This window comes from Stegostoma tigrinum, chromosome 13 (assembly GCF_030684315.1).
Source record: "Stegostoma tigrinum isolate sSteTig4 chromosome 13, sSteTig4.hap1, whole genome shotgun sequence".
Lineage (NCBI taxonomy): Eukaryota > Metazoa > Chordata > Chondrichthyes > Orectolobiformes > Stegostomatidae > Stegostoma > Stegostoma tigrinum.
The window spans coordinates 75,989,602-76,008,650 of NC_081366.1; the positions used below are offsets into that span (position 1 = coordinate 75,989,602).

Below are 19,049 nucleotides of genomic sequence, written 5' to 3' on the forward strand. Positions count from 1 at the left end.
GGGAGACCAGATCGAACACAGTATTCTAATCAGCAGTTGGGAGGAATACAAGGACATATTAATGCGGTTGAACGAAGAGGTGTGGCTCATGTGGAGGATAAACATTGGTGTTCAGCTGTTGGGCCAAAGGGCTGTTACTGTGCTGTAATTGTAATTCACAGTCATACATCAGCTTTAAGATCAAGCCAAACTCGAAACGAAATCTGTTGCACATCTCTCCAAAACGTGACACTGCCATTCCCAAGAGAGTGAAACACTGTGGGCTCCCATCAGTACTTGCAAGTGGAATATACTATCCCATCTCAGATTAGAAACACTTGAAGGCAATTAGTTTTATTTTAAAATAAAACTCAATAAAAAAAAATTTTAATCTGGCACGTTAATGATATTATTTTACCATTTAGTACAGCACAGAACAGAGTTATTTACTAAGGAAGGATTAATGTTTTCAAGCAGAAAGCTGCAGCTATAATGACGTCTGATAGAGAATGAGGCACATTGTGTTTTGTTTTGTTGGACGGTTGTATTAGTTAAAGCATGTTAATCTTTGTTCATTCTTGTCTCTGTGTGGTAATGCAGCTGGACGATACAGACTCGGTCACTGTTTTAACTTTGTTACCCACTATCAGTTCCCACAACCTGAACAGCTCAGAAGGCAGGAACAGGTAATTGTCTCTCCTGCCACAGATGGTCACTCTGTGTTGCCACATACCATTTCGGTTCAACTATAATACCTTCTGTGAGCACACAAAATATTCAACATTAGGGCTTGGCTGCAAAGCCTCTGACAATTGATTAGCTCACTGGTACTCAGGCCCTAGTTTGCGTAACAGGATGGTTGAGTGCAGCAAACAGTGTACGTCCCGCTACATCCCATTGTTAATCACCAGCTCTGCGAAAGGATGGTTCCAAAATGTCAGCTCAATAGACAAAGCTTTGGACCAAGGACGTTCTGAGTTAACATTCAGGCTATTCAAATTTCTGGATGGCAGACCAATTATTGCAGAGTAGTTTCAGCTGAAACCCTGTTTTCCCGAGACAGTCTCATTAAAAATATTGATTTATTTCATCGCTACGACTGGATACAGTGGCAACATTTGATCTAGGCATCATTTAAAATATTCTAACCTTTTAATAATGCCCCAGTAATGGCCCCACCACATCAGGAACTGCTTTAAGGGGCCAAACCCCTGGCAGGCAATAAAAACCAAATCAACAAAAGCAGCAAAGTTTTAGTCTAGATTGCTGCAGTTTAAAATTTCTCATGAATGCTTAAACCTGGTAAGGAGCAACAGGCGTTTCTAGGATCCTGGATATTACAGTCATTGAGTTGTATAGCACAGTCCAACTCGTCCATGCAGATCAGATATCCTAAACTAATCTAGTCCCATTTTCCAGCTTTTAGCTCGTATCCCTCTAAACACTTCCTATTCATGTACCCAATCAGATGCCTTCTAAATGTTGTCACTGAACCCACTTCCACCAGTTCCTCTGGCAACTTATTCCATACACGCACCATTCTCTGCATTAAACAGTTGCCCTTTAGGTCCCGTTTAAATCTTTCCCCCATCACCTTAAACCTGTGCCCTCTAGTTTTGGACTCCCCTAACGTGGGGAAGGGACTTTGCCTATTCACACTATCCATGCCCCTCGTGATTTTATCAACTTCTATAAGATCTCAGGCCTCTCCCTGCAGCTCAAACCCTCCAAACCCTGGCAACATCCTCGTGAATCTTTTCTGAACCCTTTCACGTTTTACAACACCGTTCCTGTAGCAGGGAAACCAGAAATGAACGCAGCATTCTAAAAGTGGCCTAACCAATGTCATATACAGCTGCAACATGACCCTCCCAGCTCCTCTCTGAAATGTGAAAATGGACAGTTAGTGCCAAGGGAGATGGCAGCTGCTCTGATGTTAGAGCCCACCTCTTTCCAATCTCCATCTCCCACCACCACCCAACCTCTCTCCTGAAGTCTGCACAGTTCATTACTATTTGTGTGCAAGTCTTGTAAGGAATGTCTGCAGGATATCTGAGCCTGTACATTTGACAAGGGGCGTACAACTGTGAACATTGAGAGTATTGGAATTGTACTGGGGAACCTCACAGTGGGACAACCGATAGACCGAAAAATTTAAATTTCACTACACTTCTGGCAGATTTCGAATCAGAGTATTTTGTAAAGCAACTTTACAAATTATATGAATAAAGTGTATTTTTGGAACAAAAGAAATCCGCAGAATACTGAGGAAGCCCAATTGACTATGATCCATTCCTTACCTCACAGCTTCGTTCAAATCCACTGGGGCAGTACCATTGCAGCTCCTTTCTGCTACCTGACATGTGGCACGAAGGCCAATATACTGCCCTACTGCTGCCCGGCTAACCCTGCGTCAGCTCAGAACAAGCTTAGAATTCTTGGCTGCCTGGTCTTGGTGCTGCTTGAAAGATTCAAACACTGAAATCAAATTTAAACACAAGTACGCAAAACTATTCAAAAAAAGTTTCTCTTTTATTTATAAGGCAATGAATAAAGAGAGAGGGTGGTCGTTATATTATCACAATCTTTGATTAAATTTATTAGAAATGCTAGGAACCCTTCAAGAGGACCAAGGAAAATCGGCAAAAAGTTGCAAATCTTTGATCTTGGTTCAGAAATTTGGTGCAAGGCCTAAAATACAACAAAAATATAGTCTTTTCAAATACAGTCTACACAAGGTAACAAAACAAGACACTGTCTCACACAATCGACACTGTCTCACACAATCACTATGAACCCACCAGATCATCAGTGAACTCAATTGGCTGTTCAGGCCTGCTTTGCTCCACCAAGTTCTCACTCGGGCTGAAACCCCCGCCAACTGCTCCAACCCTGTGATCCAGGCTGCAGCCACATCAGGTAAACACTTCACCACTGCTAGCTTTGTCATCACAGAAAATTTAAAACCATCCTGTACAGCAGCTTCGCTCCCAAATGAGGTGAGAAGGGACGGGCAGGTTGGGTGGGGTGGACAGACAGAGAGAGAAAAAGCACTAACCCTTTCAGAAGTCATCAAATGGCTTAGGTATAGTGCTCAGCTTTCCATTTTGCTCCTTTTCCCCCATCGCAGGGGCGCAGAGGGAGAGTACCGAGTGGAAAGAGAGAAGCCAACTATCCTATTAATCATGGCATTACGTAAATAATGTGAAATGGGGGCCCCCGAGAATGGCAACATTGTCGAGTCAAGGGCCCTTCGCTTCTGCTCATCAGCCCCCCTTTCATTAATTTCCAAAGGCACCTTTTGGTTCTTGCCCTCACCTGGTCCCCAGGAAAATGCCAGGCTGGTGTTTACTGCTGATGCACAATATGCAAGTGGGCTTCAGCAAATGATGGAGTGTAGTGAAGGCTAAACAGTTCATCTTGTCACAAGCAGGAGGGAAAAGAGGCAGAGCAAATGAAATGACAACTTAAACTCTTCACCCCACTACCCTAGGCTCACAGATTGCAGCCAACATGATCACCACAAAAATAACTGTGCAACTAGGAAAGTAGTGTAAAGACAAAATCTGGTGGGGAGAACAGTTTATGTGTCCCTTGTACTTTGTGCACGAGATGCATTTTAAGGCGTGTTCTGATGGGATTAAAAAAAACAGTCCTGATATTTTGCTTAACTGAGTGCGTTCAGTTTTCCTCAATCATTTCCAAATCCAGATCCTCACAGGAACGTTGGAATGGGATGGCTTCTGTGCTGTCACGGGAACTCTTGGGATCTTCCTCTTCGTCGCTTTCACTCAGTGTTTCAATCTGGCTGTTCGATGTCAGGCAAACAGAGTCCAGTTTGAAGGTGTCGGAGATGGGAACAGGAGACTGGTCCTTTACGGGCTTCCTCTCCTTCAGTTCAAGGCAGGCAGGACTGTTCAGGTTCCTCTTCTGCAACCGAATGGAAACAAAGTGAAAACTCTCATTGTATATACAGGTCTGAGTGCAAATCTACAAAAGAATGGCAGCAAGTGCTATCACATGATGCAATGATCCAGCCGACCGGGGTCTGGCTAAAATTTGGACTGTAAAGCAACTATAATCACTCTGGGAATGTTGGGTGAGGACGGAGAAGATGGAAATCCTGTACAATTTGAACAGTAATGTAAAAGTGATCAAGAATTCACCGTGTGTGTCAGAGAGAGATAGAGAGAGAGTGAGCCGGGGTGGTATTCTCATTTAATATCCGCATGCATATTTCCAGGAAGGCGTTACTAGAGAATTATTCACTATTTCATATTTGTCACCCTCCACTCAGCCCAGGGAGGGAAGGGCATTCATTAGTGCTGCTGAAATCAGTTAATCTAGCAGCGCCCAGGGATTGAGTGTGACCTTTCAGGTCTGTGTGCCTCACCACACCACGACAGACACATCTAGTGGGGAGTGACTCCTCAATAAGCTGCATTGCAGCTGCACAAAGGGCAGACAATGAAGGATTTCTAACAAGAGTTAGGCTCAGCTGGGACCCCCATACACTGCCACTTCTACAGCAGACCCTTATTACAAACAGTATGCTAAATTATGCCGAAAGAGGATTTATCTTTGCAACAGAGGCAGTGCCTCATGGAACAGAGGGGCAAAACTGGAACTAAAAGCACACAGGTCAAACTTTGTCAGCCATTCTATTCCTACAGCATTATTTAATTTTTTCTCACTCACATTCTCTTCACACCTTTCCTGTAAGAAGGTAATTCATGTAAATTCTGATAATAGGAAGCTACAACAATGTACTCAGATACAAGGGGCCATCTTGCAGTTCATTATTTGATTGTCTGAAACCCATGCAAGCTGTAGATCAAATAGAAGATTTCCTCAGAGATGGAATGATTACTGGTGAACTCCAATTTTGATCAGTAATACGGGAGAGACAAAAACTTGACTAATTGCAGATAAATGTAGTTTCCAGCAACTGCCACTGGGTGGTGCTATAGAACTATCCCATTGCAATAGCTACTTCACCCATGGGATCGCACTGTGCAGAATGAAGGGCTGAGAACTTCAGTGGTTAAGGCCTATGGGAGCTGGTACCTGTTGTATGAGGAGACATTTGAGGATGAGGAGCAGTGTAAGGTGAAGGAAATTTCCTTTTTCCTCCAAATTTTCATCCTTCCCATGGAAGTATATTGTTTTGGAGATCCAGCATCCTGCACTAATTGCACTGCCATAGGGGAGGTGCTGGTCTAGTGGTATTATTGCTAGGTTATTAGTTCAAATCCCAACACGGCAGGCAGTGCAATCTGGATTCAATAAAAATCTGGAATTAAGAGTCTAATGATAACCGTGAATCCACTGCCGATTGTTGGAAAAGTCCACCTGGTACACATATCCTTTAGGGAAGGAAATTGCCGTCCCTATCTGGTCCGGTCTAGCCTGGCCTACACGTGACTCCAGACCCATAGCAATGTGGTTGACTGTTAACTGACCTCAGGATGGACAATAAATGCTGGCCTCGCCTGTGATGTCCTCATCCCAAAAATGAATAAAAATTTTTAAAAAAATCTTGATCATACAGACTCCATGTATTAATAGTGGCTATTTGGCCATGGAGGGAAACACGATCAAGCCTGATCCAGTCCTCACCCAAGATCCAAAAGTGAGGGATTCCTCACACGCTGCCATACCTAGAACTGTTGAGCAAGGGAACAGGCCCTTTGGCCCACAATGTTGTGCTGAACATGACTCCAAATGGAACTAATCCCTTCTGCCTGCCTTTGGTCCATACCCCTCCATTGCTTGCATATCCATGTGCTTATCTAAAAGTCCCTTAAATGCCCCTATTGTATCTGTCTCTGCCTCCACCACCAATCCCCTGGCAGCATGTTCCAGATCCCTACCACTCTGTGTAAAAAAAAAAATTGCCCCTCACATCTCCTTTCTCCCTCTCACCTTAAATGCAAGTCCCCTAGTATTAGACATTTCAACTCTGGGGGTGTGTGGGGGTGAAACAGTCTGACTGTCAACCCCATCTGTGTCTCATAATTTTATAGAGTTCTACTGTCTCCCCTCAGCCTCTGCCACTCCACAGAAAACAACACCAAGTTTTTCTAGCTTCTCCTTCTCGCTCATACCCAGGCAGCATCCTGGTAAACCTCTTTTGCACCCTCTCCTAAGCCTCCACATCCTTCCTGTAATGTGGCAATACTCTAAGTGTGGCCTAACCAAAGTCTTATAACATGACATCTTGACTCTTGTACTCAATTCCCTGACCAGTAAAGGCAAGCATGCCACACGCCTTCTATACCACCCTATCTATTTGTGTGGAAACTTTCAGGGAGTGGTGGACTTGAAGCCCAAGATCCCTCCGTACATCAATGCTGTTCAAAGTCCTACCATTAATTGTACGTTTTTCCTTAACAAAAGCACAGCACCTCACACTAGCCCAGATTAGTCTCCATCTACCATTTCTTATATCCTACTGTATCCTTTGGCAACCTTCTGCACTATCCACAACTCCACCAATCTTTGTATCAACTGCAAAATTACTAACCCACCCACCTACATTTTCATCCATTCATTTATACATACCACAAACCCAGAAGAGGACCCAGTATGGATCCCTATGGAACACCACTGGTCATGGACCTCCAACCGGAAAGACACTCTTTCACCACTATCCTCTGTCTTCTATGGGAAGCCAATTCAGAATCCACATGGCCAAGTCACCATTAATCCTCTGGATGAGCCTACCATGAGGGACCCTGTCAAAAGCCTTACTAAAATCCATGTAAATAACATTCATTGCTCCACCCTCAACTGAGCACTGCAGGTATTGTCCATTTTTAATGACAAAGTAGAGACTTGCGTTTTCATTGTTCCCTGACAGGTGTCTCAGAAAGCATAAGGTATTTCACACACAATGGACCACTCTGAAATACAGTGACTTACGTATGTTCATATATGCATAGGGAGGTGGGATGAAAGAGTTTGTCAATAGTGACACCCGCCCACCAATCCCTCCACCAAAGTATCCTGGATTGAAATGTAGGGGTTCACTAGCTAAGTTCAGCCAACAAAGTGATGGGAAGTTGGGGGTTTGGGGGTGAATACATGTCAAAATGACTTAATTGGTTCTAGTTTGAGTCATAAAGACTGCGAACAATGCTATATAATTGTAACTGATTCTTTCAGTGACATTCTTAGTCTGTTTGAAGCTATTGATCTTCCTGTTTTATATGAAATAATATGGAAGAAAGTGGACAAGGTTAAAACACTTCTTCTGATAACTGGTTGAGCAGCAAACACGCCACTTCTGATTCCGCTGACAGAGTGACAGCATTGCACACAAAAACGTGAAGGAATATACTGAGCACAAATAGTTCATATCTGCAACAGTCCTGAATACATATGCTTGAGAGAGAGGCGGAGACCAAAAGCTCCAAATACTATCTAAAAACCCTAATTTTTTTTTAAAGGAGATGAAAAGGTGCACATTTTGCTTCAGTGGAAATATTAAAAACTAAAATTAAACTTAGTGTAAAGAAGGAATTTTAGACTGCAGATGATGATCATGGATAAGAAGTCAAATCCTCTCCGAACACATTCTCTCCACCAGCCCCTTATCCTACCAAACGAAGCCTAGCGTATAAGCAAAGCGATGTCTCCTACATGGGTATGGCTGCAGTGTTACAAAGGGACCATATTCCACATGCCCTCTTTACTACTAATACCTCTCCCCTCAACCATGATCCATGGGTCAGGTTTCAGCCTGTAAGTGTTAAATAAGTTATCGTTAAACCAGCTCTCTCAAAATTAGCTGTAGAAGTTAATCTTGCCATGTACTCAGAAAAATCACAGACAGCAAGTGGCAGGGCAACAAGGTGAACAAGTGGAAAAAACATATCAACTTTCCAGGAAGATTAAAAATTCAGAGGAAGTCATAAATCCGCACTCATTAGCGAGGGATCGTGATGGATTCTTAGCATTAAGGATGACACCGTGCAAACGCCATTCCCTCTTCACATCCCTCAACAAAGAGCAAGCCCTGTATCCATTTTTTATAGTACCAACCGCTGCATTGTTTCTGGCTGTCCTTTCCCTGCTGCTAAGGAACCATTTATCAGCGCACTCCAATTAAACTACCTACTGGGAGGGCAGAATGCTGCTTTGAAATACGGAGTCATTGAGAGGCTAAAGTGTGGGAATGTTGCCCAGAGCTACAATGCTGATGGACAAAAGGATTCAAGGGTTTTCCTGGTTTTTAGCGGCACGATTCTTGCCCACTGGTTCAGGAAAACCAAGTCAGCAGTTTTAAAAAGGCTCCGTGTTGGACACTTAGGAATTTTGTGTTTACAGGCATGGAGCTGCTGTTTAAACATGTCAGGCACAAGGTCCCTAGTTGCTGAACAAGCAACCCCATTGAAGAAGGTGGCATGAAAGTCTAGACTTGGGATGAGTGGAATTCACTTACCCTCACCTCACCCCCTCAACTCAAACTGGGCTGTGCAGAGAATTTCAATTTGGAATCAAGTAAGGTTTTTGAAACTATAGATAATGCTGGAATGTACATCCTCAGTATTTTCTGGCAACCCTCATGATTTAAACAAGACGTTACTGTGGTGTTGCAGCCAAAGCATATTGGGATAACACTTAATCTTTTGGAGTCTGTGTTCTAAAATGGCTATTCCATGACATTAGAAAATAGACAAATTGTGGGCTAGAAAGTTAACAAAACTCCATCTGATAAATTACAGCCTGGCTATTTTGTGTGGATTTATTGGTAGCCTAGAACGGCTCAGGCAGGCGACAATGACTGAGGCCTCTATTCCATAAATATTCAGTAACAATTAGCTTCATTAATATAGCACCTTTACCTTGAGCAAACTATTTTGAGTGTATTGTACACACTTCCACAAAACTTTGGGAACACTTTGGGGAGAGGAAGTAGGCAGAGATTCAGGATTCCATAAAGTACAGTAACTAAAGGGATAGAAATGAAGGAAACAGATACTCACCTGAGCAGCTGCCAAAAGCTCCTGGTCAACAGGAAATGGCAGTGAGGAAGGGAAAGCACATGAGCAGCATTGTGGTCATATATTCCTATCAGAGTCCCACATGACCTAATGGGAAATGACACTTCACCGGTCTCAGGCAAATCAGCAGCTGAGATATTGCAGTTGTGTCGGGGACAGGGAGAAAAATCTGCGAGGCTTCCACTGGGCTGCTACTCTACCTGCAACTGAGCATGTAGGAGTCACTGTATGAACCTGAAACACAGCCTTAGGAAAACAATAGGGTACAATTGGGCTCCCTGTACTGTAACTCCCTGTAATTGTCACTAGAGAGTGGAGCAGCATTGTACTGGCCGTGGGGTATGGTTCGAGCTACCTGATAAACAAACGCTCAACTGCTCACCTTAGTGGGAAAGTAGGAGCTTATGTTTGCTCAGGTATGAATCTAATCCAAAGGCAACACTAAGGTTCAGCAACACAAAATCAACTCGTTCCCAAGCAACTGACCTTCTCTGGAACAACCCAAACATTCACTCCTTGCCCGAACCATAGAAATTTATAACTGAGTATTTTTGCTCTGTGTGGATCAGGCTGAAGTGTGGAGGATAACTTTTTCAAACTGGAGACGTTCCTAACCACTCTTAGCTCAGCTGCTGTCAGTGAAAATCACTGCCCCATAACCAAGTCTCCGTAGAGGTATAAACAGTATGCCTCAACCAGATGGTCAGGGAACAGGAAGAAGTGGATCATGTGGGGCAGCAGGGCAGTAGTCAAACCACCCATCCCCTCCCCCACATTAAGTTAATCTACCACTGTCACTGGCTTTTTCCTATTGAAAATAAAGAAGTCACAATGCTCACATATTCAACAAAGAAAACTGAATGCAGGTTTTACTTGTCAAAAATGAAATCTTTTGATGCCAGCAGAGCTCAATAAAAAGCATAACCAGATCTCATCTTCCGTAAGTTGAGTAATAAGTGATGAGAGGAATTTCAACACTCAAGGCTAACGGCGACTCAGCACTCCAGTGAAACTTCAAACACAGCCATTTTTGAAGATTATCAGGATTTTGATTAATAGATTGAGCTATTTTAAACCCTCTTCCCGCAAGACCAGACTAAACCACACAAAAGGTACAGTCACCTCTTGCAGTACCACTTACCCCAAACATGTTGTTTGCCAAACTGGTCACAAATCAAACATATCTGCATCTGCTTCAACCTGGTTTTTATAGCAATCAAAGGAACCTTCAACACTGTACTGCAAAATCACCATCAGCACATAATCTAACAAGGGTTTGTACTTGTATAATACTCCTTCAGATAGACAGAGAAGACAATAAGAAATAGGAACAGGAGTCGGCTGTTCAGCCTCATGAACCTACTCCACCAATCTATAGGAGCTTGGCTGATCTGACATTCCTCACATTCACTTTCCTGTGCTTTTCTCTGTAATCCTTAGCTCCCTGGCTGATCAAGCCTTGAGATGAGTCTTAAACAAAGAGATACAGACAGCAATGAAAGCACATGATATGGAATATGAATTAATACTCATTTGCCCATTTAATTTGCCATTAGAGTTGATTGCATGGTGGGAGGAGCAAAATCCCTCATATGCTCCAGCTTTAAATAATAATATGGCTTTTTATCGTATTAGAACAGAACTTCTAATAAGTCACAAAGTACTAGCAGGGTTAGGAAAAGATCACCCATTACACATGCATAGCCAATGGGCTGACGTTAAGATGCACAAGTTCAGTTGTATTTGCTATGAAGCGTCCTCGGAGATCACAGTTGAGACTTATGCTCCAGGTGCTAACTGGCAAAGGATCTTTTGCTGCTATGGGTTGGGTTTCACACAGCAAACCACAGCCCAGCCTCATTTTTAGGTTAGATATCATTTCAGACTTAAACAGGGCTCAAACAGACACAAAACAGTTTTGCACTTAATGTAGCAGTACTTCCTGTGCCTTGAATGCTCACCTGTTTTAGTCCATGATATAGCAGCATTGTTGGAGTGGTGCTTAAAATGCTACTCTCCACATCCAACCTGTGTTGTAACGGACCCTAGGTCTGGACAGCAAAAATCATAAAAAGTGTTCTGTTTCTCGACATTAAAGATGTTTGTTTTTATCATCAGTCAGAATTAGTCAAAATAAATTCTTATTTTATATAAACCCTCTCGGGCAAAGCTGGAGCATTTTAGGAGGTGATCCAAACCAAATTTATGTTATTGCCCACAACAGCTGCCCACTCATTCACAACATGCATCCCAACAATGGATTATCTGGAAGCATGCCCAATGACTATGTGCATGGAGGTCATTGTGGCGTTTGAAGTTACAGTTCCTGTATTTACATCGCATAACAGGAAGGGCGGGCTATTACTGCAGTCAAAACTAATATAGTCGATAGGACAAGGATAGCAACAGGAAAACAGCACTTCAATGCAAAAAAATTGCAAATCACGGCAATAAGCTAAAATCATTAATAACCACGCAAGCTCTAAATATACCAGACAATATCCATTAGACTTCACGATATGTGGAATACAATTTCACACTGCACTATCTATTGTTCCTCAGTTTAGCCTGTCCTGATAGTCCAGAGGTAAACTCTGCACCTTTATGCAAAATTACCAGGTAGGTCTTGGAACTGAAGTGTCTGTACTGAATTAAACTGAACACTATTATCGACGTCAGTCCAAAAGAAATAGAAACAGGACAGAAATAAGAACTAACTTCAAAAACAAACTTCTGATCTGGCCCTAACCTGTGTAGCCTGTCCAAGTGCCCATCATTGCCTCCTGCAGTTTGCTACTTCTACAAAACATTCAGTAAACTGATTCAGTAACTCCACACTTCTCAACAAACAAGAAAACCATGCTCTCTTTGGTTAATAGAAGCCTCTAATTCTAGCCAATAACCAGACGTTGATGGAAAAAAAAATAGAACTGATACAAGAGTTTTGAACGCCCCTGGCAAAGCTAGTATTGGGTACCTGTCTCTAGCTGCGGTGATGATGAAGTACCTTGCCGAGTGCTGTACTCCATCAGGCACAGGCACATCTAAAATGCAAACGACAAATGCTGGAGGTATTACAGGATCCATGGAGAGAAAGCAAGCTAGTGTTTTGAGTTTCAGAACGGCTCTCTCTCCATGGATGCTGCCTGGCCTGCTGTGATCTTCAGCATTTGTTGATGGTACAGATTTCAGCATCTGCAGTAATTTGTTCCTGGATCCACAACACAATTAAGAGGAGAGTTCTAGGACTCTGACTCAGTGACAGGGAAGGAATGGTGATATAGTTCCAATTCAAGATGGCCTGTGGCAAGGAGAGGAAATTTACAGACGGTGGCATTCCCACACATCTTCTGCCCTTGTCTATCTGGGTGACAAAGGTCTGGAAGATGCTATCAGTGGAGCCTTTGTAGATTGTTGTAGCATGCCTTGTAAATGGTACACACTGTAGAAAATGTGGTGGAGGGATTGAATATTTAAGTTGACATTTGGGTTGTTGATCAAGTGAGCTAACAAGAACTGCAGAAGCTGGAGTCACAGATAACAGTGTGGAGCTGGAGGAACACAGTAGGCTAGGCAAAAGCTGACGTTTCGGCTCGGGGCCCTTCTTCAGAAATCTATTGATCAAGTGAGCTTCTTTGTCCTGGATGCTTATAAGCTATTGATTGTCATTGGAGCTACATTCATCCAGGCAAGTGGAAAATGTTTGATCACAACTCCTAATTTGTGCCTTGTGGATGGTGAACAGGTTCTTGGGAGTTAAGAAGTGAGCTAGTTGGTGCAAAATTCACAGCCAAGACTTGCTTTTGTAACAATGATTGGTCCAGTTCAGTGTCTGGGTTTTAGTAAACTTCATGATGGTGATGCTGGGACATTTGGCACTGATAATACCAACCACATGTGATAGCTAGTGACTCCCTTGATAAAGAAATGGTGATAGACTGGAGCTTGTTGGCACAAATGTAACTTGCCATTTATCATACCAAACCTGATTGTTGTCCAGGTATAGAGATACAGTGTTTGAGCAGTAGTGTATCATCAGCAAACGCCCCTACTTCTGACCTGATGCTGCACGAAAGGTCAAGTCTTGACACTACCATGAGGAGCTCCTGCAATGCACTTCCAAGACTGAGGATGGTCATGGTTCCTCAACAAGCACAGCCATCTCCCTCTGTGTTTACATATGACTACAGCTTTTCAAAAAAGATCTAGTTACGGGTCCGTTGGAGTAACCTGATAAATGCTGCAGTAGTTGATGTTGCAATGATGTAAAAAGCAGCCAGTAAGGTTTCCATGAATATGGATAGCTTTGGATTTCAGTTGCAAGATTAGTCACACCATGAGACCATTACCACAGCATGACAAAGGATGTAACCAACGGATCCCGTGTTGGCATTTTGAACAGCTTCATCTGAATTAAGTAGTTTCTGCTAATAAACTTTGGACAGAATTGCAGCTTCAGCCTGTGGAAGTAATCAACAAGCCCACACAGCAGAGTAGTGTAGCACAAATCTCCAGGTCCCTGGTCTGATTCCAGAAATACAGTGTTAGTTCATTTTAGTCCATACGTCAATGAGATGATACAGTCTCACTGAGATAATCTGGAGAGAAGAGGAATTTAGCCAAGGCTCCCTCTCCAGTAGTTTGCTACATGTATGGATGCAGGATGAGAAGGAAATGCATCTTGGCCAGGACTCAGTCTGAACAGCAACAGAGGGCCTACACAGCAAGCTCCTGATTTCAAAGGCACCACTGTGGGTTAACTGCCAAGCAGAGGCCAGTTACTTCCTCAGAGGAAAAAAAGGGGGGAGAAATGAAATAGGACCAATAATTAAATAACCTCTTTCTAAGGTGTTTTCACTTGTCGTATTGAAACTGTGATAGCCCATTCTAGTAACAGTCGCATGCCTCAAGATACTGAGCAGCAAAGTCAAAGTAACCTGAACTCATCAAATATCAAAGATAAACAGATTGTGGTAGGAGGTTCAAAAGCAAAGAAGCAGAGCTGCCGGTTGGTGGCTGCAATGGCTTCCAGGCCAGAGCAGATGCTACCAAACATACAAAATATCATCCGGAAGACCAAAGAAAACCGGTCTTTTTAAAACATGTCATTGGCCCAGTGGAGAATGTGAACAGATTTCTGATCAAGTGATGAACTAGGATTTTAAACTTAAACTTCCACTCCTGTTTTGATGGAAAGGTCAGGACCCAGAAGGAGATATTACACATAACAACGCCAGGGGAAAATTACACATATGTGAGGAGCGCAGCTGTCACAAAAGGATCAGCTGCCAGGAGATATTTTGTCTGTGAGATGGTGTAATCACCTCTATTGCACATGGAGGCCAACAGACGCAGATTGGCACTTTTTACTATCCCTAAGTCCAGCTCTGGCAGCCTTGAGAATGCCAGTGTAGTCTTCGCATCTGGACCGCCATCACTCTGTCTCACACGCACCATGAAAGTGCGCTACTGCCAAAACACTTTTTAAAGAATCACTGCTCCAAGCTTATCATCCAAGAACAAAATCAGATTAGTGCAATAACTCCTGCTCAGAAAAAAAGCATCCAAGTCAGATGCACCAGGATTGGGCAAAATCAGACAGAACTAAAATCAGAAGTCACCACCTTAAATTGTTAACCATTATACAGTCAGCTAGGTCAGATGTCATGTTCCCCGATCCCCAAACAACTATTAGTATCACAGGACACTGCAGTGATTTGACATCTCCCAGTTTCTGCTTCAGACCACATTGTTGCAACAGTCTCTGTGTCACAGGGACTCCACAGTGGGAAACCTGCTGGTATCCTCCTGCATGGCACTCCAGAACTCCACATATACCCACACTACAGTGTGAGCACAGCATATCTGCTGCTGAAACCTCCAACTACATCACTGTTGCCAGGAACAATATGGATTTTCTTGCAGCTAATCTCCTCCATTCTGTCAACCTCAGTTCATTTCAACCACTCCTTCCCACATTTTCACCCATCCAATCCAAGCCCCTCTGATTCCAACTTCTCCATACCGACAAATTTAAAACTTCCATCTTTGTGTTTAAGTCATTTCATGGTCTTATCCCTCCTTATCCAACCATTCTTCTCCAATACTAACTTTTTGTGCATACTCCCCCTACTGTTGCCATTGACAAATGAATCTTGTATTAAATTGGTTCTATGCTCTGAATATCCCTCTTTAAAGCTGTGTGTAATTTTTGCATTGTCCTTGTCCCATTTAAACTCACCTCTTTAACCAAGGGCTGAATCTTATGCTTTTGGTTAAGTGCTAATTGTGTCAGGTTGTTTTAAGGAGGCTGTCACCGTGGGCCCATGTGAGTTATTAAATTTGCCACGTTAACTATGTAGCCCAACCCTGTGGCATCACTTTCGTTTGAGCCTATCCCGTCTTACCACGGCTTTCCCAGAACAACTCGCCATCACCAGGACATCTCACGGTCGATCAGCATCCCTCACGCTGGCCCAATCTTTTTAAAAGGCTGCTGTGCATTCAGGCAAGCACTGTCAGTCCAGAGCTGCCCTGCATGGCTGCTGATATTTGGCTCGGATGGTGTGCCCAAGGGTAATCTGGCACCCCGTTTGCAGGCAGGGGCCTGAAAGTCCTGCTGAAGAGAGGGGAATAAGGACGTCCTGCTTTTGTGCCACTGGGACCAGCAGCGGAGGGCATGAACCCACACGATGCCAGCCTTACTGTAGGTTGTAACGTAGTGCAGTCTCAACTGCCGGGAGGAATGCAATGCCCCTTTCCATTCCGCCAGCATCAAGCACCACCTCATACCACATACTCTCACCTTCTCTGCTGTTGTACCCACCTCACACCAAGGCTCATGCTCTAGCCCTTTCACTATTGCCTGTAATATCTTCCCTAGTCATCCTCACCTATCCCCAACTCTGGAGACAACTAACCTTGCTTGTCCCCTACGCTGTATATAACTTGCTCAGGACACCTCTGCACCGTGCCTGCAACAACAACTGTGCCATACGACTTTCAGCTCTCTTAAAATCTGCCTGTCACTCAGGGAGCATTTTCATTTGGAGCAAGTGGCAAACTGCATTCACCAAGTGCTTGCTCTGATGCCCATGTTGAGAATTTCTGACATCTAGCTTCATTGATGTGTTTGGCAAGAAGCTGAGTGATAATGAGACACACTACGGCACTAATAAGGTATTTAACAAAGTATAAGCCCCATTGACAATCTGTTGGTGCCCAGCAAGAAACTCACCATATCAGCCCTTAGATGAATAAAAGATTTGCTTTAGACATCGAGGTACGCTTTACCAGACTTCTTGCATAAATCCACAGTCCATGTCATTCAAGCATCAAAAAGATTTCACCTTAAGTTTCTATACATTCCCTCCTCAAAAACATTGTCTTACCTTGACTTTTTTATGCCTTCAAGCTATCTGATAGTCACGCTCTATTTTCAAGGTGCTATATGAATGCAAGGTATTAAGTTGATCACAAAGTACTGCAGCATTTGCAAGTGCAGTCTGTTCAGTCCTCACCACAAAATGGTAAACGATAGGTTGAAGCCAGACTGTTTTACAAGCGCATAACACAACTTATTTCAACAAGGTTAATATTTATATAAAAGGAAACAGCTTGGTCACAAGAAATCTTTTCCCTCTAACTTACGTATGTGTACATATATATATCAGATACGTACAAAACATATGCAATACATATAGGTGTGTGTGTGAGAGAGAGTGAGAGAGACAGAGAGAGTGAGAGAGGGCGCGCGAGAGAGAGTGCGCGCGAGAGAGAGTGCGCGCGAGAGAGAGAGTGCGCGCAAGAGAAAGAGAGAGTGCGCGCGAGAGAGAGAGTGCGCGCGAGAGAGAGAGTGCACGCGAGAGAGTGCGCGCGAGAGAGAGAGAGTGCGCGCGAGAGAGAGAGTGCGCGCGAGAGAGAGTGCGCGCGAGAGAGAGAGTGCGCGCGAGAGAGTGCGCGCGAGAGAGAGAGAGAGTGCGCACGAGAGAGAGTGTGCGCGAGAGAGAGGTGATTGTGAGAATGTGAGTGTGAGTGCGCGAGTGTATTTGTTTGTTTATTTATTTTCTATTTTTTTGTGGGGAAAAAAATGTAGAAACCATTTGATAGAAACTAGCCACTGAGTTTGTTTTGAACACAGACATCATAACACAAAATGGTCTGGAGTGATAACTTAATCTTCACAAACCACATTGATGCAATATGTCCCTACTTAAATTTAGCCAACATCACACTGACATAATAAAGCTGCTTTCTTTCTAATGTAATGCTAGTTACATTTTCTCAGCTTGTCCAGACATGTATAATGCATTCTGCAGAGCAAGATGCTGTTTATCTAAGGGAATTCTTGCTTTAATTCCCCTTAATTCACTTTCCCACGATAGTTTGCCACTAGGCACTTTGAATCCTGCATCACAAGAGAAAAAAAGACATTATAGTGACAACCACTTACGAAGAATATTTCTGTTTCCCCCACCCAAATTCAGATACTTGCACCATTAATTGTAACATTGTTCTAATTTGTTTGCATTTCAATAAAACATTTAAAACAGATATTAATTATCAAAACAGAACTCTACAGTACTTTGCTGTACAGATAGTGAATGCACAAAGACATATGCAGTACTACTTGGTGCTTTGTAAAAACATCCAGTTTGTGTTTGGACAGTCACATACAAAAAACAAAGACTGTATACTAATGATATTTCTGCCAACTCAGTACTTTGTATAGCTGAAGCAACTTGGCACACCCAGCATACTGTACAGTGCAAGAACGGAGCTTACACACCCATGAACCTAGAACTTTGCACTTTAAAGGCCAATGGAGCAAATACATGGAAACACCATTTCTGCAAGCTCCAGAGCAAAGTACTGCGCAAATAAAAAGGTCTATAATAATTGGTTAGGTAATATAACAAGAAATATTACACAATATTACAAATGCAGCCGCAGTGACTTAAATATTTGAAGGAAAATGTGACAGTTCGCACCTCAGCAGAACCCTCTGTTTCACACTTTTCGCATTTAACGGTTATCCATCTCTTCACACATCAATTTCAATACTGTGTGAGAACAAAGCATTCAATCACACTCCAATTTGGTATTTAAAAAAAAAGTGTTGAGTCTCAACTCTCACGTCAGAAAGTTGCAGGCTCAAGCCTAAGACAAGGCATCAATGAGGCTGATATCTCAAGGCAGTGCTTAGGGAGTACTAAACTGTTGGAGTTACTCAGCAATACAATCTAAAGCTAGTAAGTGCAGGAGCTTCTTAACTAATACCAAAAATACATGTTATCTTCTCACTGTTGTGAGCACAGTTGGTTTAGAATGAGTGTAGTATTTTCTTGGCTGTGTAATAATCAGCACATTTCAAAGCAACTCAGAAAAGGCAAATATTTCAATTCGTTTTGGACCATACCAATGCGAGTTCTTCCATTTTTCTTTTCTTTTAGACACAGTAGATTGTGACCCACTGTTCCAGGGAGACATTGTGGCTGTCAGGATCCGCAGCAAACTTCTATAAATGCAGCAGCGACCACAAATATTTCACTAGTTACTAGTTTAGGCTCTCACCTGCAGGTATTGGGTTCACCTTACTGTGAGTAATGACAAATTATTTTTAGAATTTTCAAGCTAAATTTTAACAGAGTCCTAGTGTCTTTCGCCCCTTGACTGAATCTGAGAGTTAACACACGACATTCACAATTTTCCCTTTACAATGGAGTTTGATATGAGAATCAAAGATTACTATTTAAACTGCAAAAAGAACTGGGCTTTAAAACTCTGGTTCACCTAACTTCCACCCTGTTCAAAATCTGAAACTCGCTCCGAAGCAGAATTTCAGGTTTCCTTCACAACAGCAGCAAGGGTTGGGACAATAAAAAGACACACAACAGGGCGATGCACGGATTCTGTACCGAGTCTCGCCTATGTGCATGAAAGAGATCATAAACTCACGGGATAACAGTTGCCAGCATCACCCACCCTTCACCTCACGCCCACGCTACGAAGAAGATTAGTTAAGATGCATCCACTGAGAGAAAGCAAGCTGACATTTCAAAA

The 19,049-nt window shown here is 42.9% G+C and overlaps 1 protein-coding gene across 1 annotated transcript in view; it reads right to left on the bottom strand.

Annotated features, from left to right (window-relative positions):
• Window positions 1-2,490: 2,490 nt before the first annotated feature.
• LOC125458318 (protein FAM53A-like) overlaps window positions 2,491-19,049 on the bottom strand; it is a 142,815-nt gene continuing 126,256 nt past the window's right edge. Inside the window, exon 5 of the mRNA XM_048543510.2 lies at window positions 2,491-3,909. Within this exon, the coding sequence (XP_048399467.1) occupies window positions 3,661-3,909 (249 nt within the window). The 3' untranslated portion in view covers window positions 2,491-3,660. The remainder of the gene's footprint in view (window positions 3,910-19,049) is intronic.